Source organism: Procambarus clarkii, chromosome 2 (assembly GCF_040958095.1).
Source record: "Procambarus clarkii isolate CNS0578487 chromosome 2, FALCON_Pclarkii_2.0, whole genome shotgun sequence".
Taxonomy (NCBI): domain Eukaryota; kingdom Metazoa; phylum Arthropoda; class Malacostraca; order Decapoda; family Cambaridae; genus Procambarus; species Procambarus clarkii.
The window spans coordinates 52,155,830-52,183,601 of record NC_091151.1 but is presented as its reverse complement, the minus strand read 5'-3'; the positions used below and the strand labels follow the sequence as shown (position 1 = coordinate 52,183,601).

Here is a 27,772-nt window from a genome sequence, read left to right as displayed (position 1 = left end):
GATCCTGGGTGGCAGCGAGAAACATTGGGCAGAGTTTCTTTCACCCTGATGCTCCTGTTACCTTGTAGTAAATAGGTACCTGGGAGTTAGTCAGCTGTCATGGGCTGCTTCCTGGGGGAGGAGGCCTGATCGAGGACTGGGCCGCGGGGACACTAAGCCCCGAAATTATCTGAAGATAACCTCAAGATAACCAAGAACCCCTTCCTCTTGTGTTTTTTTTGTGTTTGTTATATAATTTAAAGTTGCAACATGTTAATACAATGTATTAACCAATACAATTGGTTAATACAATGTATGTCTAAACGTTATGGATCTCTTGGAGCTCCTTCGCTTCAGGAAGGGAACCGAGGATGCAGCAGGCGTTTCCCCTCTGGATCACCACACTGAGGAGCTGAAACAAGAAACTGCAGCCCTTAGGCCATCTGGTGATAGCAATGCTCCTGCATCCAAATTCTTTGTGAAATTCCAAGGCACTTGTGGGAACCGACCTGTGAGATTTATATTTAATTTAATTTATATGAATTTATATAGAATTTATATTTACGTTAATTTATATATTTCGATAGCAATTTGTATGATGTTATGTGGACTGTATTTCTGCAATAATCTCACAAATCGATCCTTACACATTAGGGGGGGGGGGTATATTGAATTTATATAAATGCAGCCAATCAAACTACAGTATTAAACTACATATATTGTTAAACATTGAAGAGGTTCCTTATCTTATAGTACAGCAGGTTAGTCCACCAGATATAACTAGGATGTAGACACCAAATTATCCTCTTTGAGGTAGCTTCCATCACCCAGTAACTGATACACAAAGCATGCTTCCTCTTCTTGACCTGTCAAAAGCACTAGCTGAAGCCAGAATCCTAATATATGACAGCTATATCAGAGAAAACACCGTAATTGATAAAATAAAGACCAAGGCCTAATTACCCTTTTTTAAGAGGCTGTTTGCATTCTAACCGGTACGCCTTATCTACTGACATTAATGGCCAAAAATTATTAGATAAATGGGTTTCGGCAGAACACTTTTCTTGTATTTGTTGACAGCGTGTTGATGATGGCAGACCTCTGGTTTCCATAACACTTCGTCCAAGAGAAATTAACAGGAGCCGTTTACTCCCGTGCGCCTCTGGTCTTAAACAATAACAATGGCTGACCACTCCCTCCTCACTGACGCTACTGGCCTACATTGTCTATATATCAGAAAGTGATAGAAGGGTCACATTTACTCTATTTTAATACTGATAATTAAGTTAATTTATATGAGATGTTTTATGATGGTAAAGTCCAAAGACTAATGTATTTAATAATAATTCCTAGCAGAATAGCTGGTGAATTTATAATAGTGTGTGGCAATGATATCTCATTTTCTATAGACGGAAAGTTCCACTACAAGTTACATTTTCTATGGGCAACTTGTGTATACAATGGCAGCAATATTATCTGCAATTGCATAATATTAGTAATTGGTGTCGGATTTTTCGACAGCACTCTTTCCCCAGGGGCCATACATCTTAAACGCTATAGGAAGAAAGGTTTATTGACCTTGCAGTCACCTGTACTTGAGTGATTTTGCTGTTTATCTGTGGTTGGCCGCCCCACTTGCTTGATCAGCACCGAAGTGTAGGTGTCAGCCAGGGTGGACACACATGTTTAGTCACACACCAGCAGTCTGCCCCTCTTCCAGGGGTATATTATGATGCCATCTGAGCGAAGTGCGGGGTCATCCGGGTTTTGGTCCCCCAAGGATATGAGGATCTCTCTCCACTGGGCTCTGAGCTCAGGCAAGACTCCTCTTGATGTGGTCATTAACCTCGTAGTGTCGTGCGTGCCAGCCCTTGGAGCTTCATGCAGTGCAACTCATGCAAGTCCATATTGGTCTGCTTTCACCCTGTTGCAAATACACTTAGATTCAGTGTGAATTAGTACACCAAGGCAGAGGCCACTGCTACATGAAGGGATTCTGGATCTAGACGCGTGCCTGTTGCCGACATGGGTACTGCCAGAAGAAAGTCCCCTGTATAGGAGGCACACACTGCTCTGAGGCGGGCTTTTTCCTTATTTGATATTGCAGTGCTGAGCTTGGAATTAGCATTTCTTTCCACTAGTTGGTGGTCCCATGTGGACTGTTTGTGTTTTTTAGAGGGATCTATGATGGGTGCTGGGGCTGTACAAACATTTGAATATTCAGTGAAAGCAGGATCCTGTATTCCTGCAGTATCACTCGGGGTTCAGGTAGGATATCTCTTACGAGGTCGTACGATGCATGGGAGGAAAGGAAGGCTGGTAGAGCAATCTGGGAGGCTGTGCAGAAACCAAGGCCCCGAGTTTTACAGGGAGAGTTGCTTGCTCCCATTTAGAATCGTCCATATATATATATATATATATATATATATATATATATATATATATATGTATATATATATATATATATATATATATATATATATATATAGTGTGTGTGTGTGTGTGTGTGTGTGTGTGTGTGTGTGTGTGTGTGTGTGTGTGTGTGTGTGATATTGTAAAGTCCCAATATTAACATTAACTTGGTATCAAATACCGTATAAAGGAAGAAAAGAGTTTACGAAGAAAATACTATTAGTGCAAGAATTTCCTCTGACGCTTTGCATATATAACTGCCAGGTAGCCCCAGTCTCCCCCAGCCTAACACGGCTGCTTTATGTCCTCCGTTCCTCTGGTGCATTATTTTACCTCTCGTGTTCCCTCAGTCTCCAGCTCACAGTATGTAATCTTCAGCATATATTTTCCAGCTCAGATAATCTCTCTCCATCTATTACCTTTACGTTCCCTGGAGCTCTCCCGCTGCTATACCATTATTTCTCGCTATTTCTAGCATTCTCAATTGCTTCCAGTTCCTGCTGGCCATTCATGAGGCCCCAGCGGACCGTCTTGCCTTGTTTTTCCCATTTTATTTTCAGCCATTAACGTAAGCTGCACACACTCTTCAAGGGATCCACCGCTAAACTGTGCATTTATTAACTCCTTGCTCCCGAGGCAGCGGAGGTCATTACCGGAGGCTTCTGTATAACTCTTCTGTTTTGTGAGTGTTTGTGTGTTTGAGTTGGTTGTTTGTGTGTGTGTGTGGGTGTTGTGTGTGTTGTGTGTGTGTTTGTGAGTGTTGTGAGTGTGTGTGTGTGTGTGTACTCCCCTAGTTGTGCTTACATGGGTTGAGCCTTGGTTCTTTGGTCCCGCCTCTCAACCATCAATCTACTGCTTTATCATATCTACATTTGAAACTGCGTATGGAGTCTGCCTCCACCACATCACTTCCTAGTGCATTCCATTTACTAACTACTCTGACACTAAAAAAGTTCTTTCTAATGTCTCTGTGGGTCATTTGGATACTCAGCTTCGACCTGTGTCCCTTTGTGCGTATATTGAAATGTTAAATAGCCCATCCTTGTCTACCCTGTCAATTCCCCTGAGAACTTTGTATGTGGTGATCATGTCTCCCCGAGCTCTTCTGTCTTCCAGCGACGTGAAGTGCAGTTCACGCAGTCTTTCTCGTAACTCAAGCCTCATAGTTCTGGGACTAGCCTAGGGCATACCTCTGAACTTTTTCTAGCTTCGACTTGTGCTCGACAAGGTACGGGCTCCATGCTGGGGCCGCATACTCCAGGATTAGCATTACATATGTAGTACATATGTAGACATTATATACATTACATATGTAGGATGGACTTCTTACACTAGGTTTCTGGAGGCAGTTCTGATGTTAGCCAGCCTCGCATAAGCCGCATATTAATCTTTTGGTGGGCTTCAGCAGACAGGTTTTGCGTGATATCAACTCCTAGCTCTCTCTCTCTCTGTCCGTTTCGTGAAGGACTTCATCTCCCATTCTGTACTCACCTAGTTGTACTCACTTAGTTGTACTCACCTAGTTGTGCATGTGGGGGTTGAGCTTTGGCTCTTTGGTCCTGTCTCTCAACCCTCAATCAACTGGTGTTACAGATTCTTGAGCCTACTGTGCTCTATCATATTTACATTTGAAACTGTGTATGGCGTCTGCCTTACACAGTTTCAAATGTGCCATACACACATATACATTAGGCCCACAACACTGTCTAATACTCTTCACTTGTTAACTACTCTGACACTGAAAAAAATCTTTCTAATATCTCTGAGGCTCATTTGGGTACTAAGTTTCCACTTGTGTCCCCTTGTTCGTGTTCCACCCGTGCTAAAGAGTTTTTCTTTGTCCACCCTGTCAATTCCCCTGAGAATTTTGTAGGTAGTTATCATGTCTCTCCTGATAGGCGCCTGACAGCTGGGTGGACAGCGCTTCGGATTCGTAGTCCCGAGGTTCCGAGTTCGATCCCCCGGTGGAGGCGGAGACAAATGAGCAAAATGTTTCTTTCACCCTGATGCCCCTGTTACCTAGCAGTGAATAGGTACCTGTGAGTTAGTCAGCTGCTAAAGGCTGCTTCCTGGGGGTGGGTAACAAAAAGGAGGCTTGGGTCGAGGACCGGGCCGCAGGGACGTTAAGCCCCGAAATCATCTCAAGATAATCTCCTTACTCCTCTATTTTGTAGGGACGTGAGGCTCCATTAGCCTTTCCTCGTAGCTCATACCTCTTAGTTCCGGGACTACTCTGGTGAAATACCTCTGAACCTTCTCTAATTTTGTTTTGTGTTTAATTGAGTACTGAATCCAGGCTGGAGCTGCATACTCCAGGATTGATCTGACATAGGTGGTATACAAGGTCCTGAACGGTTCCTTACACAAGTTTCTAAAGGCAGTTCTAATATTGGCCAGTCCAGAACATGCCGCTGATGATATCCTTTTAATGTGGGCTCTGGGGACAGTTTCGGTATGATATCAATCCCGAGATCTTTCTATTTGACTCTTGCAGGATTTCACTTCCCAAATGGTACCTTGTGTTTTGCCTTCTGCTCTCTTCGTCTAATTTCATTACTTTACACTTTACTGAGATGACCTTTAGTAGGCATTTTCTAGAGCATTCCTCCAGTTTGTCCAGGTCATCCTGTAGTTTCTGTCTATCTTCATCTGTCTTGATTCTTCTCATAATTTTTGCATCATAAGCAAACATTGAGAGGAATGAGTCTATACCCTCTGGAAAATTGTTTACATATATTAGAAACAGGTTGGGTCCAAGTACAGAGCCCTGTGGGACTCCGCTGGTGACATCTCGCCACTCTCATGTCTTCTCACAGTTCCTCGTTGTTTCCTGTTGCTTAGATACTCCCTTATCCCCTGGAGCACCTTACCTTTCACTCCTGCCTGCTGCTCCAACTTTTGTAACAGCCTTTTTTGGGGGCTTTTTATCACTGAACCCATACTGGTGGTGTGTGTGTGCTCACCTAATTGTGCTTGCGTGGGTTGAGATCTGGCTCTTTGGTCCCGCCTCTCAACTGCCAATCAACTGTGTGTATGTGTACGGAGCCGGTCGGCCGAGCGGACAGCACACTGGACTTGTGATCCTGTGGTCCTGGGTTCGATCCCAGGCGCCGGAAAGGAACAATGGGCAGAGTTTCTTTCACCCTATGCCCCTGTTACCTAGCAGTAAAATAGGTACTTGGGTGTTAGTCAGCTGTCACAGGCTGCTTCCTGGCGGTGGAGGCCTGGTCGAGGACCGGGCCGCGGGGACACTAAAAAAGCCCCGAAATCATCTCAAGATAACCTCAAGATGTGCGTGAGTGCTTGCGTATTCACCTAGTTGTGCTTGCGGGGGTTGAGCTCTGCTCTTTCGGCCCGCCTCTCAACTGTCAATCAATCAACTGTTACTAACTTCTAACTATTTAGCCTCCCCCCCTCCCCACACACACACACACACTTGAGACTGCTATTCAAACTTGAGAGGCAGGCGAGAGTAAGCGGAAAGGCCCTAGCATGGATAAGGAACTACCAAACAGGAAGGGGCCAGAGAGTTACGGTAAGGGGGCGAGAAGTCGGACTGGCGAACAGTACCGAGTGGAGCACCTCATGGATCGGAGCTGGGACCAATTATATCTCTAATATATGTTAACGACATGTTTACAGGAGTAGAGTCCTACATGTTGATGTTCGTGGATGACGCAAAGTTGATGAGAAGAGCTGTAACAGATGAGGATTGTAGGATCTTCCAAGAGGACTTGAACACGTTGCAGAGATGGTCAGAGAAATGGCTACTGGAGTTAACACGAGCATGTGTAAATTTATGGAAATGGGACTAGATGATAGGAGACCAAAGGGACAGTACACAATGAAGGGGAACTGCTTACCTCTGACGACGCGAGAAAGAGACCTGGGCGTGGACGTAACACCTAATCTATCTCCTGAGGCACAAATAAATAGGATAACGACAGCAGCGTACTCTACACTGGCAAAAGATTGAACATCATTCAGAGACCTAAGTAAGGAGGCATTTAGGGCGCTTTACACTGCCTACGTGAGGCCAGTCATAGAGTATGCCGCCTCATCATGGAGTCCCCATCTGAAGAAGCATATAAGGAAACTGGAAATGGTTCAGAAGTTTGCAACAAGACTCGTCCAGAGTTACGAGGGATGGGGTATGAAGAGCACCAGAAGGAACTGAGCCTTACGATACTAGAAAAAAAGAAGGGACAGTTAAAATATGATAGGAACGTATAAAATACTCAGGGGAAATGACAGAGTGGAATTAAACGAAATGTTCACACGGAATAATAACGAACGAGGGGACATGGGTGGGAGCAGTAAACTGAGACAAGTCACAGAGATGTTAGGAAGTTTTCTTTTAGCGTGATAGTGGAAAAATGGAATGCACTTAAGGAACAGGTTGTGGGAGCAAGTTCTATTCATAATTTTACAACTAGGTATGATAGGGAAATAGGACAGGAGTCATTGCTGTAAACTACCGATGGCTAGAAAGGCGGGATCCAAGAGTCAATGCTCGATTTTGTAGGCACAAATAGGTGAGTACACACACACACACACACACACACACCCTAAGGAAGCAGCCCGTAACAGCTATCTAACTCTCAGGTACCTATTTATTGCTAGGTAACAGAGTCATCAGGGTGAAAGAAACTCTGGCCCATTGTTTCTCGCCGGCGCCGGAAATCGAACCCCGGGCCAAAGGATTTCGTTGTAACAAGAGAGCAGTACATAGTAGTTCAACATGGACATCACAACAGCATGAACAAGCCACAGATGCGGCGCCAGACAGGTGGCGGCAGACAATGGAAAAGTTACACCTGGGTACCAGTTAACCAGGAGGACAGGTCAACGGTCACTGAGTCACGAGGAGGTCAGAGTTGAAGCCGTCATGATAATCTACAGGGATTAACCCCTTCACAACAAATGCAAACCTTCATGTTCAGCTGGGGAGCAGGAGATCATGGCAAGAACGCAGTAGGGTGTGTGATGCCCCAGGAGGACGGTGTGGGTGGACACTGGGAAAGAACATCATCTCGAGGAAAATAGTGGAACACCATTGGAGTAAGTATGGCTCTCTTGAACTAAAGCACCTCATCATTCATTTATTCTTTGCCGCTGTTAGGGCAACCTGTCCTCTTAAAAATAACGTCGCTCTTGGCCGTTTGCCCGTATGGCCGCAAGTGGATGTAAGTTGAAAATGAAAAAAAATGAAAACAAATTTGGGATTTTTTTTCAACAACAGTAAGTTAAGGGTCCTCTGATAGGTTAGGTGGGCAGGAAATTCTCATAAAGCTTCAAAACGTTATGAAAAACGTTAATTGAAAGTTTTCTCTCCTAACATTTCCGAGTAAGCAGGACGACTCAAACAGAAAACGGAACATTACGTCACTTTTGTGAGTCGATTTCATTTCAAATTACGTTCACTTTTGGCCATTACGCGCATACGAGCCAAAAGTGACGTTATTTTTAAGAGGACCGGTTAACATGGAATATAGTTAGGAAAGTGTCTATTAAATTGTTTCCAGTAAAGTTATATTGAAAAGCGTCATTCCCGTGTGTATTAATGGTTCCTTGTCTTAGTGATATTGGGTCTACCGTCTCCTTTGCCCTAGTGACCTAGTGTCCGTAATTATCCAGTACTCCTCCCCCCGTCCGTCCCGTGTTGAGGTGTTAGTATTGGGTGTGTCCCGCCTTATTCTTGTGTACTTTATAGTTTCCGAAGTGGTCAGGATTATTCGAGTGTCAGGCCAGGTGCCTTGTACCATTTAGTTGCTCCATACACCTGTCCTGGTAGGAGTATACAGTCTACAAGTCCTGGGAATCTCACTCCGGTCCCCTGTCCGGTAAGTCAGGGTGGTGGCAGCGTTACTCGGTAACTCATACGGAGGATGAAGCTACTAATATTGCTATCTCGCTCTCCCTCATTCGTTCTCACTGTCCCTCCCTCGATTCTCACTCTTCCTCTATCGCTCTCTCTCTCTCTCTCTCTCTCTCTCTCTCTCTCTCTCTCTCTCTCTCTCTCTCTCTCTCTCTCTCTCTCTCTCTCTCTCTCTCTCTCTCTCTCGCTCTTCCTCTCTCTCTCTCTCTCTCTCTCGCTCTTCCTCTCTCTCTCTCTCTCTCTCTCTCTCTCTCTCTCTCTCTCTCTCTCTCTCTCTCTCTCTCTCTCTCTCTCTCTCTCTCTCTCTCTCGCTCTTCCTCTCTCTCTCTCTCTCTCTCTCTCTCTCTCTCTCTCTCTCTCGCTCTTCCTCTCTCTCTCTCTCTCTCTCTCTCTCTCTCTCTCTCTCTCTCTCTCTCTCTCTCTCTCTCTCTCTCTCTCTCTCTCTCTCTCTCTCTCTCTCGCTCTTCCTCTCTCTCTCTCTCTCTCTCTCTCTCTCTCTCTCTCTCTCTCTCTCTCTCTCTCTCTCTCTCTCTCTCTCTCTCTCTCTCTCTCTCTCTCTCTCTCTCTCTCTCCTCTCTCTCTCTCTCTCTCTCTCTCTCTCTCTCTCTCTCTCTCTCTCTCTCTCTCTCTCTCTCTCTCTCTCTCTCTCTCTCTCTCTCTCTTCCTCTCTCTCTCTCTCTCTCTCTCTCTCTCTCTCTCTCTCTCTCTCTCTCTCTCTCTCTCTCTCTCTCTCTCTCTCTCTCTCTCGATTAATCGTTTAGGTCCTCTAATGACGGCCCGAGTGTTAACATCGTACAAGATCGGTACAGCATCCGTATTTACAAGATTAGTAGCGGAGCGCATACAACTTATTACAACGTGCCAAGCGTGCTGTCCACTCAGCCACCTGCCCCCATGCGTCAAAAGGAGGTATTTAGGGAGCTTTACACTGCCTACGTGAGGCCAGTCTTAGTGTTTGTCTAAGCAAAACACACACACACCGGTGTGTGTTTGTGTGTGAGTGTGTATGTGTGCGTGTGTGTGTGTGTGTGTGTGTGTGTGTGTGTGTGTGTGTCTGTGTGTCTGTGTGTACTCACCTAATAGTAATAATCTAACAGGACTTGGGCCCATTGGTCCTTGCCATATAAATTTCACTCAGCTGGTGTGCGGGTTCCAGAACTTTGTGGACTCTGTCATTTGTATTTTGAAACCTCGTATGGAGCCTACATCACTTAATGGTGTACTTCATTTGTTTACTACGGAAACATATATGTCTAATGCCTGTGGTAAACCGTTCACATACAGCCTCTGTGGTAAACCGTTCACGTTCAGCCTCTGTGGTAAACCGTTCACATACAGCCTCTGTGGTAAACCGTTCACATACAGCCTCTGTGGTAAACCGTTCACATACAGCCTCTGTGGTAAACCGTTCACATACAGCCTCTGTGGTAAACCGTTCACATACAGCCTCTGTGGTAAACCGTTCACATACAGCCTCTGTGGTAAACCGTTCACATACAGCCTCTGTGGTAAACCGTTCACATACAGCCTCTGTGGTAAACCGTTCACATACAGCCTCTGTGGTAAACCGTTCACATACAGCCTCTGTGGTAAACCGTTCACATACAGCCTCTGTGGTAAACCGTTCACATACAGCCTCTGTGGTAAACCGTTCACATACAGCCTCTGTGGTAAACCGTTCACATACAGCCTCTGTGGTAAACCGTTCACATACAGCCTCTGTGGTAAACCGTTCACATACAGCCTCTGTGGTAAACCGTTCACGTTCAGCCCCTCTGGTAAACTGTTAACATACAGCCTCTGTGGTAAACCATCATATATTCGTGGGGAAAGAGCAGATATCCACCAATGGGGCCTCTGATGGCCTGCTTGTTACACATACTCACCTAGTTGTGCTTGCGGGGGTTGAGCTCTGGCTCTTTGGTCCCGCCTCTCAACTGTCAATCAACTGGTGTACAGATTCCTGAGCCTACTGGGCTCTATCATATCTACTGTGTATGGAGTTAGCCTCCACCACATCACTGCCTAGTTCATTCCATCTGTTAACTGCTTTAACACTGAAAAAGTTCTTTGTAACGTCCCTGTGGCTCATTTGGGTACTCAGTTTCCACCTGTGTCCCCTTGTTCGTGTACCACCCAGTGTTAAATAGTTTATTTTGATCTACCCTGTCAACTCCTCTGAGTATTTTATAGGTGGTGATCATGTCTCCAGAATCAGATGGTACTCCACTGCGACGTGCATCTAGGTGTCCTGGAACTCCGTTATCAATTACCGTATGTTCCATTGCCCTCCTGTGGCTCTATATGGTTGTTATGTCTTGGTAAATGGTTTGCCAGTCTACTTGTCTCTTCCTGTTATATCTCTACCAGTTTAATAATTAAGTATATGTATTGTGCCTTATTGATGAGGATAAGAGTGCATGTGTCACACCTTATCTCACTCCTCACCTGTATGAGCAGCTCCGGTCCACACATTATGTTCAAGGTCTTCGATTCTGCTTTAAATATTTGTTAAGCTATTTTAACAGCTTAACATTAACATCATTATATTCAACATAATGTATAACGTATAATAATAATGTATAATGTATGAATAACAACATTCCCGTTCTGGCAAGCGTTCCTAACGTCAAGAAACCGTCGTACTATTGTGCCCTTCTCCTAACCTACCATAGGACTCAAGAACAGAAAACGGAACATAAACATGTCAACTTCGGAAGCCGCTACCAATTTCGAGTACGTCAGTTTATGGCCTAAGACAAAGTGTACGACAAAATGCGCCGCGCTACAAAGAGATCAGCTTGAATTAAAAAGAGTTAACAACTGATACTTCTCCCAGAGTCGTCATTCCCACTACACAGAGCTGCTTACCTCTGGCGGCGATGAATGGCTATACTCTTATTTCCTTTCACTTAAGCAATTACCTCTGGTGTACACTGTAAGTGGGAGGTGGTAGTGAGGGACGCCGGATATAAAGACCCAGCAGGCTGTGGGAGAGCCCTTGTAATTAACCGACTTGTCAGGTGTAATGTATGAACTAATACTCGGCTCTAATTACAGGGAATAAATTACCGGGTGTATTATTAGCTTTGAATGTATACACCTCCGCTATATCAGGTTGGAGGCAGCACTTCCATTACATCAGGCTAGTGGCAGCAGCACTTCCATTACATCAGGCTGGTGGCAGCACTTCCATTACATCAGGCTGGTGGCAGCACTTCCATTACATCAGGCTGGTGGCAGCACTTCCATTACATCAGGCTGGTGGCAGCACTTCCATTACATCAGGCTGGTGGCAGCACCTCCAGTTCATCAGGCTGGGGGCAGCACTTCCATTACATCAGGCTGGTGGCAGCACCTCCAGTACATCAGGCTGGTGGCAGCACCTCCAGTACATCAGGCTGGTGGCAGCACTTCCACTACATCAGGCTGGTGGCAGCACTTCCACTACATCAGGCTGGTGGCAGCACTTCCACTACATCAGGCTTGTGGCAGCCCTTCCAGTACATCAGGCTGGTGGCAGCACTTCCACTACATCAGGCTGGTGGCAGCACTTCCACTACATCAGATTGGTGGCAGCACTTCCACTACATCAGGCTGGTGGCAGCACTTCCACTACATCAGGCTGGTGGCAGCACTTCCACTACATCAGGCTGGTGGCAGCCCTTCCAGTACATCAGGCTGGTGGCAGCACTTCCCCTACATCAGGCTGGTGGCAGCACTTCCACTACATCAGGCTGGTGGCAGCACTTCCACTACATCAGGCTGGTGGCAGCACTTCCACTACATCAGGCTGGTGGCAGCACTTCCACTACATCAGGCTGGTGGCAGCACTTCCACTACATCAGGCTGGTGGCAGCACCTCCAGTACATCAGGCTGGTGGCAGCACTTCCACTACATCAGGCTGGTGGCAGCCCTTCCAGTACATCAGGCTGGTGGCAGCACTTCCACTACATCAGGCTGGTGGCAGCACTTCCACTACATCAGGCTGGTGGCAGCACTTCCAGTACATCAGGCTGGTGGCAGCACTTCCAGTTCATCAGGCTGGTGGCAGCACTTCCAGTACATCAGGCTGGTGGCACCAGTGCCACACACCACCACCAGTGCCTCACAACACTACCAGTGTCACACCACCTGCCTCACACCTCCACCAGTGCCACACACCACCACCAGTGCCACACTACCTGCCTCACACCACTACCAGTGTCACACTACCTGCCTCACACCTCCACCAGTGCCACACACCACCACCAGTGCCACACTACCTGCCTCACACCACTACCAGTGTCACACTACCTGCCTCACACCTCCACCAGTGCCACACACCACCACCAGTGCCACACTACCTGCCTCACACCACTACCAGTGTCACACTACCTGCCTCACACCTCCACCAGTGCCACACACCACCACCAGTGCCACACCACCTGCCTCACACCACCACCAGTGCCACACCACCACCAGTGCCTCACCACCTGCCTCACACCACTACCAGTGCCACACCACTACCAGTGTCACACCACCTGCCTCACACCACCACCAGTGTCACACCACCTGCCTCAAACCACCTTATTCCTCTCCCCTAAAACCGCGGTGTTTGGCTTTGATTTGCATTTTCAGTAATTATTGCTCTCCACAGTCTCCTGGAACACATCCGTTCCATAGATGTGCTTTTCAATTCTTTCCTTCCTTGATTCCTTCCTTCCTTGATTCCTTCCTTCCTTGATTCTTTCCTTCCATCGTTATGTCATTCTTTACATATTTTAGCGTCTGAGAGCAGAACTGATGAAGGCACTATGTCTCTCTCAAGTGCCTCTCCCTCCGCCCCGTCTCGCCATACATCAGCCTTTGTCACGTGAAGCTGCATAAACACCCCAGAGGCTGGTGGCTCCCAGGAGGTTGGTGGCTCCCAGGAGGTTGGTGGCTCCCAGGAGGCTGGTGGCTCCCAGGAGGCTGGTGGCTCCCAGGAGGCTGGTGGCTCCCAGGAGGCTGCTGGCTCCCAGGAGGCTGCTGGCTCCCAGGAGGCTGCTGGCTCCCAGGAGGCTGCTGGCTCCCAGGAGGCTGCTGGCTCCCAGGAGGCTGCTGGCTCCCAGGAGGCTGGTGGCTCCCAGGAGGCTGCTGGCTCCCAGGAGGCTGGTGGCTCCCAGGAGGCTGCTGGCTCCCAGGAGGCTGCTGGCTCCCAGGAGGCTGCTGGCTCCCAGGAGGCTGCTGGCTCCCAGGAGGCTGGTGGCTCCCAGGAGGCTGCTGGCTCCCAGGAGGCTGGTGGCTCCCAGGAGGCTGCTGGCTCCCAGGAGGCTGCTGGCTCCCAGGAGGCTGCTGGCTCCCAGGAGGCTGCTGGCTCCCAGGAGGCTGCTGGCTCCCAGGAGGCTGCTGGCTCCCAGGAGGCTGGTGGCTCCCAGGAGGCTGGTGGCTCCCAGGAGACTAGTGGCTCCCAGGAGGCTGGTGGCTCTCAGGAGGCTGGTGCCTCTCCTAGGAGGCTGCTGGCTCCCAGGAGGCTGCTGGCTCCCAGGAGGCTGCTGGCTCCCAGGAGGCTGCTGGCTCTTAGGAGGCTGCTGGCTCCCAGGAGGCTGCTGGCTCCTAGGAGGCTGCTGGCTCCCAGGAAGCTGGTGGCTCCCAGGAGGCTGCTGGCTCCCAGGAGGCTGCTGGCTCCTAGGAGGCTGCTGGCTCCCAGGAGGCTGCGGCTCCAATGAGGCTGCAGGCTCCCAGGAGGCTGCTGGCTCCTAAGAGGCTGCTGGCTCCCAGGAGGCTGCGGCTCCAATGAGGCTGCTGGCTCCCAGGAGGCTGCTGGCTCCCAGGAGGCTGCGGCTCCAATGAGGCTGCTGGCTCCCAAGAGGCTGCTGGCTCCCAGGAGGCTGCTGGCTCCCAGGAGGCTGCTGGCTCCCAGGAGGCTGCTGGCTCCCAGGAGGCTGCTGGGCCCCAGGAGGCTGCTGGCTCCCAGGAGGCTGCTGGCTCCCAGGAGGCTGCTGGCTCCCAGGAGGCTGCTGGCTCCCAGGAGGCTGGTGGCTCCCAGGAGGCTGCTGGCTCCCAGGAGGCTGCTTGCTCCCAGGAGGCTAGTGGCTCCCAGGAGGCTGCTGGCTGTCAGGAGGCTGTTGGCTCCCAGGAGGCTGCTGGCTCCCAGAAGGCTGGTGGCTCCCAGGAGGCTGCTGGCTCCCAGGAGGATGCTGGCTCCCAGGAGGATGCTGGCTCGTAGGAGGCTGCTGGCTCCCAGGAGGCTGCTGGCTCCCAGGAGGCTGCTGGCTCGTAGGAGGCTGCTGGCTCCCAGGAGGCTGCTGGCTCCCAGGAGGCTGCTTGCTCCCAGGAGGCTGCTGGCTCCCAGGAGGCTGCTGGTTCCCAGGAGGCTGCTGGCTTCCAGGAGGCTGCTGGCTCCAAGAAAGCTGCTGGCTCCCAGGAGGCTGCTGGCTCCCAGGAGGCTGCTGGCGCCCAGGAGGCTGGTGGCTCCCAAGAGGCTGGTGGCTCGCAGGAGGCTGTTGGCTCACAGGAGGCTGTTGGCTCCCAGTTGGCTGCAGGCTCCCAGGAGGCTGCTGGCTCCCAGGAGACTGCTGGCTCCCAGTAGGCTGCTGGCTCCCAGGAGGCTGCAGGCTCCAAGGAGGCTGCTGGCTCCCAGGAGGCTGCTGGCTCCCAGGAGGCTGCTGGCTCCCAGGAGGCTGTTGACTCCCAGGAGACTGCTGGCTCCAAGGAGACTGGTGGCTCCCAGGAGACTGCTGGCTCCCAGGAGGCTGTTGGCTCCCAGGAGACTGGTGGCTCCCAGGAGACTGCTGGCTCCCAGGAGGCTGTTGGCTCCCAGGAGACTGCTGGCTCCCAGGAGACTGCTGGCTCCCAGGAGGCTGTTGGCTCTCAGGAGACTGCTGGCTCCCAGGAGACTGGTGGCTCTCAGGAGACTGCTGGCTCCCAGGAGGCTGCTGCCTCCCAGGAGGCTGTTGGCTCCCAGGAGACTGCTGGCTCCCAGGAGAATGCGGTGGCTCCCAGGAGACTGCTGGCTCCCAGGAGGCTGTTGGCTCCCAGGAGACTGCTGGCTCCCAGGAGACTGGTGGCTCCCAGGAGACTGCTGGCTCCCAGGAGGCTGCTGGCTCCCAGGAGACTGCTGGCTCCCAGGAGGCTGCTGGCCCCCAGTAGGCTGCTGGCCCCCAGGAGGCTGCGGGCTCCCAGGAGACTGCTGGCTCCCAGGAGGCTGCTGGCCCCCAGGAGGCTGCTGGCCCCCAGGAGGCTGCTGGCCCCCAGGAGGCTGGGGGCTCCCAGGAGGCGGCTGGCTCCCAGGAGGCTGCCGGCTTCCAGGAGGCTGCCCGCTCCCAGAAGGCTGCGGGCTCCCAGGAGGCTGCTGCCTCCCAGGAGGCTGTTGGCTCCCAGGAGACTGCTGGCTCCCAGGAGGCTGGTGGCTCCCAGGAGGCTGCTGGCTCTCAGGAGGCTGCTGGCTCCCAGGAGACTGCTGGCTCCCAGGAGGCTGCAGGCTCCCAGGAGGCTGGTGGCTCCCAGGAGGCTGCTGGCTCCCAGGAGGCTGCTGGCTCCCAGGAAGCTGCTGGCTCCCAGGAGGCTGGTGGCTCCCAGGAGGCTGGTGGCTCCCAGGAGGCTGGTGGCTCCCAGGAGACTGCTGCCTCCCAGGAGGCTGCTGGATCCCAGGAGGTTGCTGGGTTCGAGGAGGCTGGTGGCTCCCATGAGGCTGGTGGCTCCCAGGAGGCTGCTGGCTCCCAGGAGGCTGCAGGCTCCCAGGAGGCTGGTGGCTCCCAGGAGGCTGGTGGCTCCCAGGAGGCTGGTGGCTCCCAGGAGGCTGGTGGCTCCCAGGAGGCTGGTGGTTCCTAGGAGGCTGGTGGCTCCCAGGAGGCTGGTGGCTCCCAGGAGGCTGGTGGCTCCTAGGAGGCTGGTGGCTCCCAGGAGGCTGGTGGCTCCCAGGAGGCTGCTGGCTCCCAGGAGGCTGGTGTCTCCTAGGAGGCTGCGGGCTCCCAGGAGGCTGACCGCTCCCAGGAGGCTGCCCGATCCCAGGAGGCTGCCGGCTCCCAGGAGGCTGCTCGATCCTAGGAGGCTGCGGGCTCCCTGGAGGCTGCTGCCTCCCAGGAGGCTGTTGGCTCCCAGGAGGATGGTGGCTCCCAGGAGGATTGTGGCTCCCAGGAGGCTGCTGGCTCCCAGAAGGCTGCTGGCTCCCAGGAGGCTGCTGGCTCCCAGGAGGATGGTGGCTCCCAGGAGACTGCTGGCTCCTAGGAGGCTGCTGGCTCCCAGGAGGCTGCTGGCTCCCAGGAGACTGCTGGCTCCCAGGAGACTGCTGCCTCCCAGGAGGCTGCTGGATCCCAGGAGGTTGCTGGGTTCGAGGAGGCTGGTGGCTCCCATGAGGCTGGTGGCTCCCAGGAGGCTGCTGGCTCCCAGGAGGCTGCAGGCTCCCAGGAGGCTGGTGGCTCCCAGGAGGCTGGTGGCTCCCAGGAGGCTGGTGGCTCCCAGGAGGCTGGTGGCTCCCAGGAGGCTGGTGGTTCCTAGGAGGCTGGTGGCTCCCAGGAGGCTGGTGGCTCCCAGGAGGCTGGTGGCTCCTAGGAGGCTGGTGGCTCCCAGGAGGCTGGTGGCTCCCAGGAGGCTGCTGGCTCCCAGGAGGCTGGTGTCTCCTAGGAGGCTGCGGGCTCCCAGGAGGCTGCCCGCTCCCAGGAGGCTGCCCGATCCCAGGAGGCTGCCGGCTCCCAGGAGGCTGCCCGATCCTAGGAGGCTGCGGGCTCCCTGGAGGCTGCTGCCTCCCGGGAGGCTGTTGGCTCCCAGAAGGATGGTGGCTCCCAGGAGGATTGTGGCTCCCAGGAGGCTGCTGGCTCCCAGAAGGCTGCTGGCTCCCAGGAGGCTGCTGGCTCCCAGGAGGATGGTGGCTCCCAGGAGACTGCTGGCTCCTAGGAGGCTGCTGGCTCCCAGGAGGCTGCTGGCTCCCAGGAGACTGCTGGCTCCCAGGAGGATGGTGGCTCCCAGGAGAATGGTGGCTCCCAGGAGACTGCTGGCTCCAAGTTGGCTGCAGGCTCACAGGAGGCTGGTGGCTCCAAGGAGGCTGCTGGCTCCCAGGAGGATGGTGGCTCCCAGGAGGATGGTGGCTCCTTGGAGGCTGCTGGCTCCCAGGAGGCTGCAGGCTCCCAGGAGGCTGGTGGCTCCTAGGAGGCTGCTGGCTCCCAAGAGCCTGGTGGCTCCCAGGAGGCTGGTGGCATCCAGGAGGCTGGTAGCTCCCAGGAGGCTGGTGGCTCCCAGGAGGCTGGTGGCTCCCAGGAGTCTGGTGGCTCCCAGGAGGCTTCTGGCTCCCAGGAGGCTGCTGGCTCCCAGTAGGCTTCTGGCTCCCAGATAGGCTGCTGGCTCCCAGTAGGCTGCTGGCTCCCAGGAAGCTGGTGGCTCCCAGGAGGCTGCTGGCTCCCAGGAGGCTGCTGGCTCCCAGGAGGCTGCTGGCTCCCAGGAGGCTGCTGGCTTCCAGGAGGCTGATGGCTCCCAGGAGGCTGCTTCCTCCAAGGAGGCTGTTGGCTCCATGGAGGATGGTGGCTCCCAGGAGGATTGTGGCTCCCAGGAGGCTGCTGGCTCCCAGGAGGATGGGGGCTCCCAGGAGGCTGCTTCCTCCCAGGAGGCTGTTGGCTCCCAGGAGGCTGCTGGCTCCCAGGAGGATGGTGGCTCCCAGGAGGCTGCTTCCTCCCAGGAGGCTGCTTCCTCCCAGGAGGCTGATGGCTCCCAGGAGGCTGCTTCCTCCCAGGAGGCTGTTGGCTCCCAGGAGGATGGTGGCTCCCAGGAGGATTGTGGCTCCCAGGAGGCTGCTGGCTCCCAGGAGAATGGTGGGTCCCAGGAGACTGCTGGCTCCCAGTTGGCTGCAGGCTCCCAGGAGGCTGTGGCTCCTAAGAGGCTGCTGGCTCCCAGGAGGATGGTGGCTCCCAGGAGGATGGTGGCTCCTTGGAGGCTGCTGGCTCCCAGGAGGCTTCAGGCTCCCAGGAGGCTGGTGGCTCCTAGGAGGCTGCTGGCTCCCAAGAGCCTGGTGGCTCCCAGGAGGCTGGTGGCATCCAGGAGGCTGGTGGCTCCCAGGAGGCTGGTGGCTCCCAGGAGGCTGGTGGCTCCCAGGAGGCTGGTGGCTCCCAGGAGGCTGGTGGCTCCCAGGAGGCTGCTGGCTCCCAGTAGGCTTCTGGCTCCCAGGAGGCTGCTGGCTACCAGTAGGCTGCTGGCTCCCAGGAAGCTGGTGGCTCCCAGGAGGCTGCTGGCTCCCAGGAGGCTGCTGGCTCCCAGGAGGCTGCTGGCTCCCAGGAGGCTGCTGGCTTCCAGGAGGCTGATGGCTCCCAGGAGGCTGCTGGCTTCCAGGAGGCTTCTTCCTCCCAGGAGGCTGGCGGCTCCCAGGAGACTGCTGGCTCCCAGGAGGCTGCTGGCCCCCAGAAGGCTGCTGGCCCCCAGGAGGCTGCTGGCTCCCAGGAGACTGCTGGCTCCCAGGAGGCTGCTGGCCCCCAGGAGGCTGGTGGCCCCCAGGAGGCTGCGGGCTCCCAGGAGACTGCTGGCTCCCAGGAGGCTGCTGGCCCCCAGGAGGCTGCTGGCCCCCAGGAGGCTGCGGGCTCCCAGGAGGCTGCTGGCTCCCAGGAGGCTGCCGGCTTCCAGGAGGCTTCCCGATCCCAGAAGGCTGCGGGCTCCCAGGAGGCTGCTGCCTCCCAGGAGGCTGCTGCCTCCCAGGAGGCTGTTGGCTCCCAGGAGACTGCTGGCTCCCAGGAGGCTGGTGGCTCCCAGGAGGCTGCTGGCTCTCAGGAGGCTGCTGGTTCCCAGGAGACTGCTGGCTCCCAGGAGGCTGCAGGCTCCCAGGAGGCTGGTGGCTCCCAGGAGGCTGCTGGCTCCCAGGAGGCTGCTGGCTCCCAGGAAGCTGCTGGCTCCCAGGAGGCTGGTGGCTCCCAGGAGGCTGGTGGCTCCCAAGAGACTGCTAGCTCCCTGGAGACTGCTGGCTCCCAGGTGGCTGCTGGCTCCCAGGAGGCTGCTGGCTCCCAGGAGGCTGCTGGCTCCCAGGAGGCTGCTGGCTCCCAGGAGGCTGCTGGCTCCCAGGAGGCTTCTGGCTCCCAGGAGGCTGCAGGCTCCCAGGAGGCTGGTATCTCCCAGGAGGCTGGTGGCTCCCAGGAGGCTGGTGGCTCCCAGGAGGCCGCAGGCTCCCAGGAGGCTGGTATCTCCCAGGAGGCTGGTGGCTCCCAGGAGGCTGGTGGCTCCCAGGAGGCTGGTGGTTCCTAGGAGGCTGGTGGCTCCCAGGAGGCTGGTGGCTCCCAGGAGGCTGGTGGCTCCTAGGAGGCTGGAGGCTCCCAGGAGGCTGCTGGCTCCCAGGAGGCTAGTGACTCCCAGGAGGCTGCTGGCTCCCAGGAGGCTGGTGTCTCTTAGGAGGCTGCGGGCTCCCAGGAGGCTGCGAGCTCCCAGGAGGCTGCCCGCTCCCAGGAGGCTGCTGGATGCCAGGAGACTGCCCGCTCCCAGGAGGCTGCTGACTCCTAGGAGGCTGCCCGATCCCAGGAGGCTGCCGGCTCCCAGGAGGCTGCCCGATCCCAGGAGGCTGCGGGCTCCCAGGAGGCTGCTGCCTCCCAGGAGGCTGTTGGCTCCCAGGAGGATGGTGGCTCCCAGGAGGATTGTGGCTCCCAGGAGGCTGCTGGCTCCCAGAAGGCTGCTGGCTCCCAGGAGGCTGCTGGCTCCCAGGAGGATGGTGGCCCCCAGGAGACTGCTGGCTCCTAGGAGGCTGCTGGCTCCCAGGAGGCTGCTGGCTCCCAGGAGACTGCTGGCTCCCAGGAGGATGGTGGCTCCCAGGAGAATGGTGGCTCCCAGGAGACTGCTGGCTCCAAGTTGGCTGCAGGCTCCCAGGAGGCTGGTGGCTCCAAGGAGGCTGCTGGCTCCCAGGAGGATGGTGGCTCCCAGGAGGATGGTGGCTCCTTGGAGGCTGCTGGCTCCCAGGAGGCTGCAGGCTCCCAGGAGGCTGGTGGCTCCTAGGAGGCTGCTGGCTCCCAAGAGCCTGGTGGCTCCCAGGAGGCTGGTGGCATCCAGGAGGCTGGTAGCTCCCAGGAGGCTGGTGGCTCCCAGGAGGCTGGTGGCTCCCAGGAGTCTGGTGGCTCCCAGGAGGCTTCTGGCTCCCAGGAGGCTGCTGGCTCCCAGTAGGCTTCTGGCTCCCAGATAGGCTGCTGGCTCCCAGTAGGCTGCTGGCTCCCAGGAAGCTGGTGGCTCCCAGGAGGCTGCTGGCTCCCAGGAGGCTGCTGGCTCCCAGGAGGCTGCTGGCTCCCAGGAGGCTGCTGGCTTCCAGGAGGCTGATGGCTCCCAGGAGGCTGCTTCCTCCCAGGAGGCTGTTGGCTCCATGGAGGATGGTGGCTCCCAGGAGGATTGTGGCTCCCAGGAGGCTGCTGGCTCCCAGGAGGATGGTGGCTCCCAGGAGGCTGCTTCCTCCCAGGAGGCTGTTGGCTCCCAGGAGGCTGCTGGCTCCCAGGAGGATGGTGGCTCCCAGGAGGCTGCTTCCTCCCAGGAGGCTGCTTCCTCCCAGGACGCTGATGGCTCCCAGGAGGCTGCTTCCTCCCAGGAGGCTGTTGGCTCCCAGGAGGATGGTGGCTCCCAGGAGGATTGTGGCTCCCAGGAGGCTGCTGGCTCCCAGGAGAATGGTGGGTCCCAGGAGACTGCTGGCTCCCAGTTGGCTGCAGGCTCCCAGGAGGCTGGTGGCTCCTAAGAGGCTGCTGGCTCCCAGGAGGATGGTGGCTCCCAGGAGGATGGTGGCTCCTTGGAGGCTGCTGGCTCCCAGGAGGCTTCAGGCTCCCAGGAGGCTGGTGGCTCCTAGGAGGCTGCTGGCTCCCAAGAGCCTGGTGGCTCCCAGGAGGCTGGTGGCATCCAGGAGGCTGGTGGCTCCCAGGAGGCTGGTGGCTCCCAGGAGGCTGGTGGCTCCCAGGAGGCTGGTGGCTCCCAGGAGGCTTCTGGCTCCCAGGAGGCTGCTGGCTCCCAGTAGGCTTCTGGCTCCCAGGAGGCTGCTGGCTACCAGTAGGCTGCTGGCTCCCAGGAAGCTGGTGGCTCCCAGGAGGCTGCTGGCTCCCAGGAGGCTGCTGGCTCCCAGGAGGCTGCTGGCTCCCAGGAGGCTGCTGGCTTCCAGGAGGCTGATGGCTCCCAGGAGGCTGCTGGCTTCCAGGAGGCTTCTTCCTCCCAGGAGGCTGGCGGCTCCCAGGAGACTGCTGGCTCCCAGGAGGCTGCTGGCCCCCAGAAGGCTGCTGGCCCCCAGGAGGCTGCTGGCTCCCAGGAGACTGCTGGCTCCCAGGAGGCTGCTGGCCCCCAGGAGGCTGGTGGCCCCCAGGAGGCTGCGGGCTCCCAGGAGACTGCTGGCTCCCAGGAGGCTGCTGGCCCCCAGGAGGCTGCTGGCCCCCAGGAGGCTGCGGGCTCCCAGGAGGCTGCTGGCTCCCAGGAGGCTGCCGGCTTCCAGGAGGCTGCCCGATCCCAGAAGGCTGCGGGCTCCCAGGAGGCTGCTGCCTCCCAGGAGGCTGCTGCCTCCCAGGAGGCTGTTGGCTCCCAGGAGACTGCTGGCTCCCAGGAGGCTGGTGGCTCCCAGGAGGCTGCTGGCTCTCAGGAGGCTGCTGGTTCCCAGGAGACTGCTGGCTCCCAGGAGGCTGGTGGCTCCCAGGAGGCTGGTGGCTCCCAAGAGACTGCTAGCTCCCTGGAGACTGCTGGCTCCCAGGTGGCTGCTGGCTCCCAGGAGGCTGCTGGCTCCCAGGAGGCTGCTGGCTCCCAGGAGGCTGCTGGCTCCAAGGAGGCTGCTGGCTCCCAGGAGGCTTCTGGCTCCCAGGAGGCTGCAGGCTCCCAGGAGGCTGGTATCTCCCAGGAGGCTGGTGGCTCCCAGGAGGCTGGTGGCTCCCAGGAGGCCGCAGGCTCCCAGGAGGCTGGTATCTCCCAGGAGGCTGGTGGCTCCCAGGAGGCTGGTGGCTCCCAGGAGGCTGGTGGTTCCTAGGAGGCTGGTGGCTCCCAGGAGGCTGGTGGCTCCCAGGAGGCTGGTGGCTCCTAGGAGGCTGGAGGCTCCCAGGAGGCTGCTGGCTCCCAGGAGGCTAGTGACTCCCAGGAGGCTGCTGGCTCCCAGGAGGCTGGTGTCTCTTAGGAGGCTGCGGGCTCCCAGGAGGCTGCGAGCTCCCAGGAGGCTGCCCGCTCCCAGGAGGCTGCTGGATGCCAGGAGACTGCCCGCTCCCAGGAGGCTGCTGACTCCTAGGAGGCTGCCCGATCCCAGGAGGCTGCCGGCTCCCAGGAGGCTGCCCGATCCCAGGAGGCTGCGGGCTCCCAGGAGGCTGCTGCCTCCCAGGAGGCTGTTGGCTCCCAGGAGGATGGTGGCTCCCAGGAGGATTGTGGCTCCCAGGAGGCTGCTGGCTCCCAGAAGGCTGCTGGCTCCCAGGAGGCTGCTGGCTCCCAGGAGGATGGTGGCTCCCAGGAGACTGCTGGCTCCTAGGAGGCTGCTGGCTCCCAGGAGGCTGCTGGCTCCCAGGAGACTGCTGGCTCCCAGGAGGATGGTGGCTCCCAGGAGAATGGTGGCTCCCAGGAGACTGCTGGCTCCCAGTTGGCTGCAGGCTCCCAGGAGGCTGGTGGCTCCTAGGAGGCTGCTGGCTCCCAGGAGGATGGTGGCTCCCAGGAGGATGGTGGCTCCTTGGAGGCTGCTGGCTCCCAGGAGGCTGCAGGCTCCCAGGAGGCTGGTGGCTCCCAGGAGGCTGCTGGCTCCCAAGAGCCTGGTGGCTCCCAGGAGGCTGGTGGCATCCAGGAGGCTGGTGGCTCCCAGGAGGCTGGTGGCTCCCAGGAGGCTGGTATCTCCCAGGAGGCTGGTGGCTCCCAGGAGGCTTCTGGCTCCCAGGAGGCTGCTGGCTCCCAGTAGGCTTCTGGCTCCCAGGAGGCTGCTGGCTCCCAGTAGGATGCTGGCTCCCAGGAAGCTGGTGGCTCCCAGGAGGCTGCTGGCTCCCAGGAGGCTGCTTGCTCCCAGGAGGCTGCTGGCTCCCAGGAGGCTGCTGGCTTCCAGGAGGCTGATGGCTCCCAGGAGGCTGCTGGCTTCCAGGAGGCTGCTGCCTCCGAGGAGGCTGGTGGCTCCCAGGAGACTGCTGGCTCCCAGGAGGCTGCAGGCTCCACGAGGCTGGTGGCTCCCAGGAGGCTGCTGGCTCCCAGGAGGCTGCTGGCTCCCAGGAAGCTGCTGGCTCCCAGGAGGCTGGTGGATGCCCCAGGAGGCTGGTGGCTCCCAGGAGGCTGGTGGCTCCCAGGAGGCTGGTGGCTCCCAGGAGGCTGCTGGGTCACAGGAGGCTCCTGGCTCCCAGGAGGCTCCTGGCTCCCAGGAGGCTGGTGTCTCCTAGGAGGCTGCGGGCTCCCAGGAGGCTGCGGGCTTCCAGGAGGCTGCGGGCTCCCAGGAGGCTGCTGGCTGCCAGGAGGCTGCTGGCTCCCAGGAGGCTGCCGGCTCCCAGGAGGCTGCCCGATCCCAGCTAGGAGGCTGCGGGCTCCCAGGAGGCTGCTGCCTCCCAGGAGGCTGTTGGCTCCCAGGAGGATGGTGGCTCCCAGGAGGATTGTGGCTCCCAAGAGGCTGCTGGCTCCCAGAAGGCTGCTGGCTCCCAGGAGGCTGCTGGCTCCCAGGAGGCTGCTGGCTCCCAGGAGGCTGCTGGCTCCCAGGAGGCTGCTGGCTCCCAGGAGGCTGCTGGCCCCCAGGAGGCTGGTGGCCCCCAGGAGGCTGCGGGCTCCCAGGAGACTGCTGGCTCCCAGGAGGCTGCTGGCCCCCAGGAGGCTGCTGGCCCCCAGGAGGCTGCGGGCTCCCAGGAGGCTGCTGGCTCCCAGGAGGCTGCCGGCTTCCAGGAGGCTGCCCGATCCCAGAAGGCTGCGGGCTCCCAGGAGGCTGCTGCCTCCCAGGAGGCTGCTGCCTCCCAGGAGGTTGTTGGCTCCCAGGAGACTGCTGGCTCCCAGGAGGCTGGTGGCTCCCAGGAGGCTGCTGGCTCTCAGGAGGCTGCTGGTTCCCAGGAGACTGCTGGCTCCCAGGAGGCTGCAGGCTCCCAGGAGGCTGGTGGCTCCCAGGAGGCTGCTGGCTCCCAGGAGGCTGCTGGCTCCCAGGAAGCTGCTGGCTCCCAGGAGGCTGGTGGCTCCCAGGAGGCTGGTGGCTCCCAAGAGACTGCTAGCTCCCTGGAGACTGCTGGCTCCCAGGTGGCTGCTGGCTCCCAGGAGGCTGCTGGCTCCCAGGAGGCTGCTGGCTCCCAGGAGGCTGCTGGCTCCAAGGAGGCTGCTGGCTCCCAGGAGGCTTCTGGCTCCCAGGAGGCTGCAGGCTCCCAGGAGGCTGGTATCTCCCAGGAGGCTGGTGGCTCCCAGGAGGCTGGTGGCTCCCAGGAGGCCGCAGGCTCCCAGGAGGCTGGTATCTCCCAGGAGGCTGGTGGCTCCCAGGAGGCTGGTGGCTCCCAGGAGGCTGGTGGTTCCTAGGAGGCTGGTGGCTCCCAGGAGGCTGGTGGCTCCCAGGAGGCTGGTGGCTCCTAGGAGGCTGGAGGCTCCCAGGAGGCTGCTGGCTCCCAGGAGGCTAGTGACTCCCAGGAGGCTGCTGGCTCCCAGGAGGCTGGTGTCTCTTAGGAGGCTGCGGGCTCCCAGGAGGCTGCGAGCTCCCAGGAGGCTGCCCGCTCCCAGGAGGCTGCTGGATGCCAGGAGACTGCCCGCTCCCAGGAGGCTGCTGACTCCTAGGAGGCTGCCCGATCCCAGGAGGCTGCCGGCTCCCAGGAGGCTGCCCGATCCCAGGAGGCTGCGGGCTCCCAGGAGGCTGCTGCCTCCCAGGAGGCTGTTGGCTCCCAGGAGGATGGTGGCTCCCAGGAGGATTGTGGCTCCCAGGAGGCTGCTGGCTCCCAGAAGGCTGCTGGCTCCCAGGAGGCTGCTGGCTCCCAGGAGGATGGTGGCTCCCAGGAGACTGCTGGCTCCTAGGAGGCTGCTGGCTCCCAGGAGGCTGCTGGCTCCCAGGAGACTGCTGGCTCCCAGGAGGATGGTGGCTCCCAGGAGAATGGTGGCTCCCAGGAGACTGCTGGCTCCCAGTTGGCTGCAGGCTCCCAGGAGGCTGGTGGCTCCTAGGAGGCTGCTGGCTCCCAGGAGGATGGTGGCTCCCAGGAGGATGGTGGCTCCTTGGAGGCTGCTGGCTCCCAGGAGGCTGCAGGCTCCCAGGAGGCTGGTGGCTCCCAGGAGGCTGCTGGCTCCCAAGAGCCTGGTGGCTCCCAGGAGGCTGGTGGCATCCAGGAGGCTGGTGGCTCCCAGGAGGCTGGTGGCTCCCAGGAGGCTGGTATCTCCCAGGAGGCTGGTGGCTCCCAGGAGGCTTCTGGCTCCCAGGAGGCTGCTGGCTCCCAGTAGGCTTCTGGCTCCCAGGAGGCTGCTGGCTCCCAGTAGGATGCTGGCTCCCAGGAAGCTGGTGGCTCCCAGGAGGCTGCTGGCTCCCAGGAGGCTGCTTGCTCCCAGGAGGCTGCTGGCTCCCAGGAGGCTGCTGGCTTCCAGGAGGCTGATGGCTCCCAGGAGGCTGCTGGCTTCCAGGAGGCTGCTGCCTCCGAGGAGGCTGGTGGCTCCCAGGAGACTGCTGGCTCCCAGGAGGCTGCAGGCTCCACGAGGCTGGTGGCTCCCAGGAGGCTGCTGGCTCCCAGGAGGCTGCTGGCTCCCAGGAAGCTGCTGGCTCCCAGGAGGCTGGTGGATCCCAGGAGGCTGGTGGCTCCCAGGAGGCTGGTGGCTCCCAGGAGGCTGGTGGCTCCCAGGAGGCTGCTGGGTCACAGGAGGCTCCTGGCTCCCAGGAGGCTCCTGGCTCCCAGGAGGCTGGTGTCTCCTAGGAGGCTGCGGGCTCCCAGGAGGCTGCGGGCTTCCAGGAGGCTGCGGGCTCCCAGGAGGCTGCTGGCTGCCAGGAGGCTGCTGGCTCCCAGGAGGCTGCCGGCTCCCAGGAGGCTGCCCGATCCCAGGAGGCTGCGGGCTCCCAGGAGGCTGCTGCCTCCCAGGAGGCTGTTGGCTCCCAGGAGGATGGTGGCTCCCAGGAGGATTGTGGCTCCCAAGAGGCTGCTGGCTCCCAGAAGGCTGCTGGCTCCCAGGAGGCTGCTGGCTCCCAGGAGGCTGCTGGCTCCCAGGAGGCTGCTGGCTCCCAGGAGGCTGCTGGCTCCCAGGAGGCTGCTGGCTCCCAGGAGGCTGCTGGCTCCCAAGAGGCTGCTGGCTCCCAGGAGGATGGTGGCTCCCAGGAGACTGCTGGCTCGTAGGAGGCTGCTGGCTCCCAGGAGGCTGCTGGCTCCCAGGAGACTGCTGGCTCCCAGGAGGATGGTGGGTCCCAGGAGGATGGTGGCTCCCAGGAGACTGCTGGCTCCTAGGAGGCTGCTGGCTCCCAGTTGGCTGCAGGCTCCCAGGAGGCTGGTGGCTCCTTGGAGGCTGCTGGCTCCCAGGAGGCTGCAGGCTCCCAGGAGGCTGGTGGCTTCCTGGAGGCTGGTGGCTCCCAGGAGGCTGGTGGCTCCCAGGAGGCTGGTGGCTCCCAGGAGGCTGGTGGCTCCCAGGAGGCTTCTGGCTGCCAGGAGACTGCTGGCTCCTAGGAGGCTGCTGGCTCCCAGGAGGCTGCTGGCTTCCAGGAGGCTGGTGGCTCCTATAAGGCTGCTGGCTCCCAGGAGGCTGCTGGCTTCCAGGAGGCTTGTGGCTCCCAGGAGGCTGGTGGCTCCCAGGAGTCTGGTGGCTCCCATTAGGCTGGTGGCTCCTCGGAGGCTGGTGGCTCCCAGGCGGCTGGTGGCTCCCAGGAGGCTGGTGGCTCCCAGGCGGCTGTTGGCTCCCAGGAGGCTGCTAACCCCCAGGAGGCTGCTGGCCCCCAGGAGGCTGCTGGCTCCCAGGAGACTGCTGGCTCCCAGGAGGCTGCTGGCCCCCAGGAGGCTGCTGGCCCCCAGGAGGCTGCGGGCTCCCAGGAGACTGCTGGCTCCCAGGAGGCTGCTGGCCCCCAGGAGGCTGCTGGCCCCCAGGAGGCTGCGGGCTCCCAGGAGGCTGCTGGCTCCCAGGAGGCTGCCGGCTTCCAGGAGGCTGCCCGATCCCAGAAGGCTGCGGGCTCCCAGGAGGCTGCTGCCTCCCAGGAGGCTGCTGCCTCCCAGGAGGCTGTTGGCTCCCAGGAGACTGCTGGCTCCCAGGAGGCTGGTGGCTCCCAGGAGGCTGCTGGCTCTCAGGAGGCTGCTGGTTCCCAGGAGACTGCTGGCTCCCAGGAGGCTGCAGGCTCCCAGGAGGCTGGTGGCTCCCAGGAGGCTGCTGGCTCCCAGGAGGCTGCTGGCTCCCAGGAAGCTGCTGGCTCCCAGGAGGCTGGTGGCTCCCAGGAGGATGGTGGCTCCCAAGAGACTGCTAGCTCCCTGGAGACTGCTGGCTCCCAGGTGGCTGCTGGCTCCCAGGAGGCTGCTGGCTCCCAGGAGGCTGCTGGCTCCCAGGAGGCTGCTGGCTCCAAGGAGGCTGCTGGCTCCCAGGAGGCTTCTGGCTCCCAGGAGGCTGCAGGCTCCCAGGAGGCTGGTATCTCAAAGGAGGCTGGTGGCTCCCAGGAGGCTGGTGGCTCCCAGGAGGCCGCAGGCTCCCAGGAGGCTGGTATCTCCCAGTAG

At 58.5% G+C, this 27,772-nt stretch overlaps 1 protein-coding gene across 1 annotated transcript; it reads left to right on the top strand.

Annotated features, from left to right (window-relative positions):
- Window positions 1-307: 307 nt before the first annotated feature.
- Window positions 308-27,772, top strand: LOC138366619 (pneumococcal serine-rich repeat protein-like). Its single transcript, XM_069327746.1, has 8 exons — window positions 308-490; window positions 14,839-15,225; window positions 17,581-18,123; window positions 18,441-19,178; window positions 20,389-20,892; window positions 21,250-21,897; window positions 23,685-24,368; window positions 27,014-27,772. The coding sequence occupies exons 1-8, from the start codon at window positions 308-310 to the stop codon at window positions 27,770-27,772; spliced, it is 4,446 nt and encodes a 1,481-aa protein (XP_069183847.1).

Excerpts from the sequence above, each read along its gene's own strand:
- LOC138366619 (XM_069327746.1), top strand. The coding sequence starts at position 308 with ATGGATCTCTTGGAGCTCCTTCGCTTCAGGAAGGGAACCGAGGATGCA. Across the intron at positions 18,124-18,440 it reads TGCTGGCTCCCAGGAGGATG|GAGGCTGCTGGCTCCCAGGA; the intron begins GTGGCTCCCAGG and ends GGTGGCTCCCAG. Across the intron at positions 21,898-23,684 it reads TGGAGACTGCTGGCTCCCAG|GAGGCTGCTGCCTCCCAGGA; the intron begins GTGGCTGCTGGC and ends GCGGGCTCCCAG.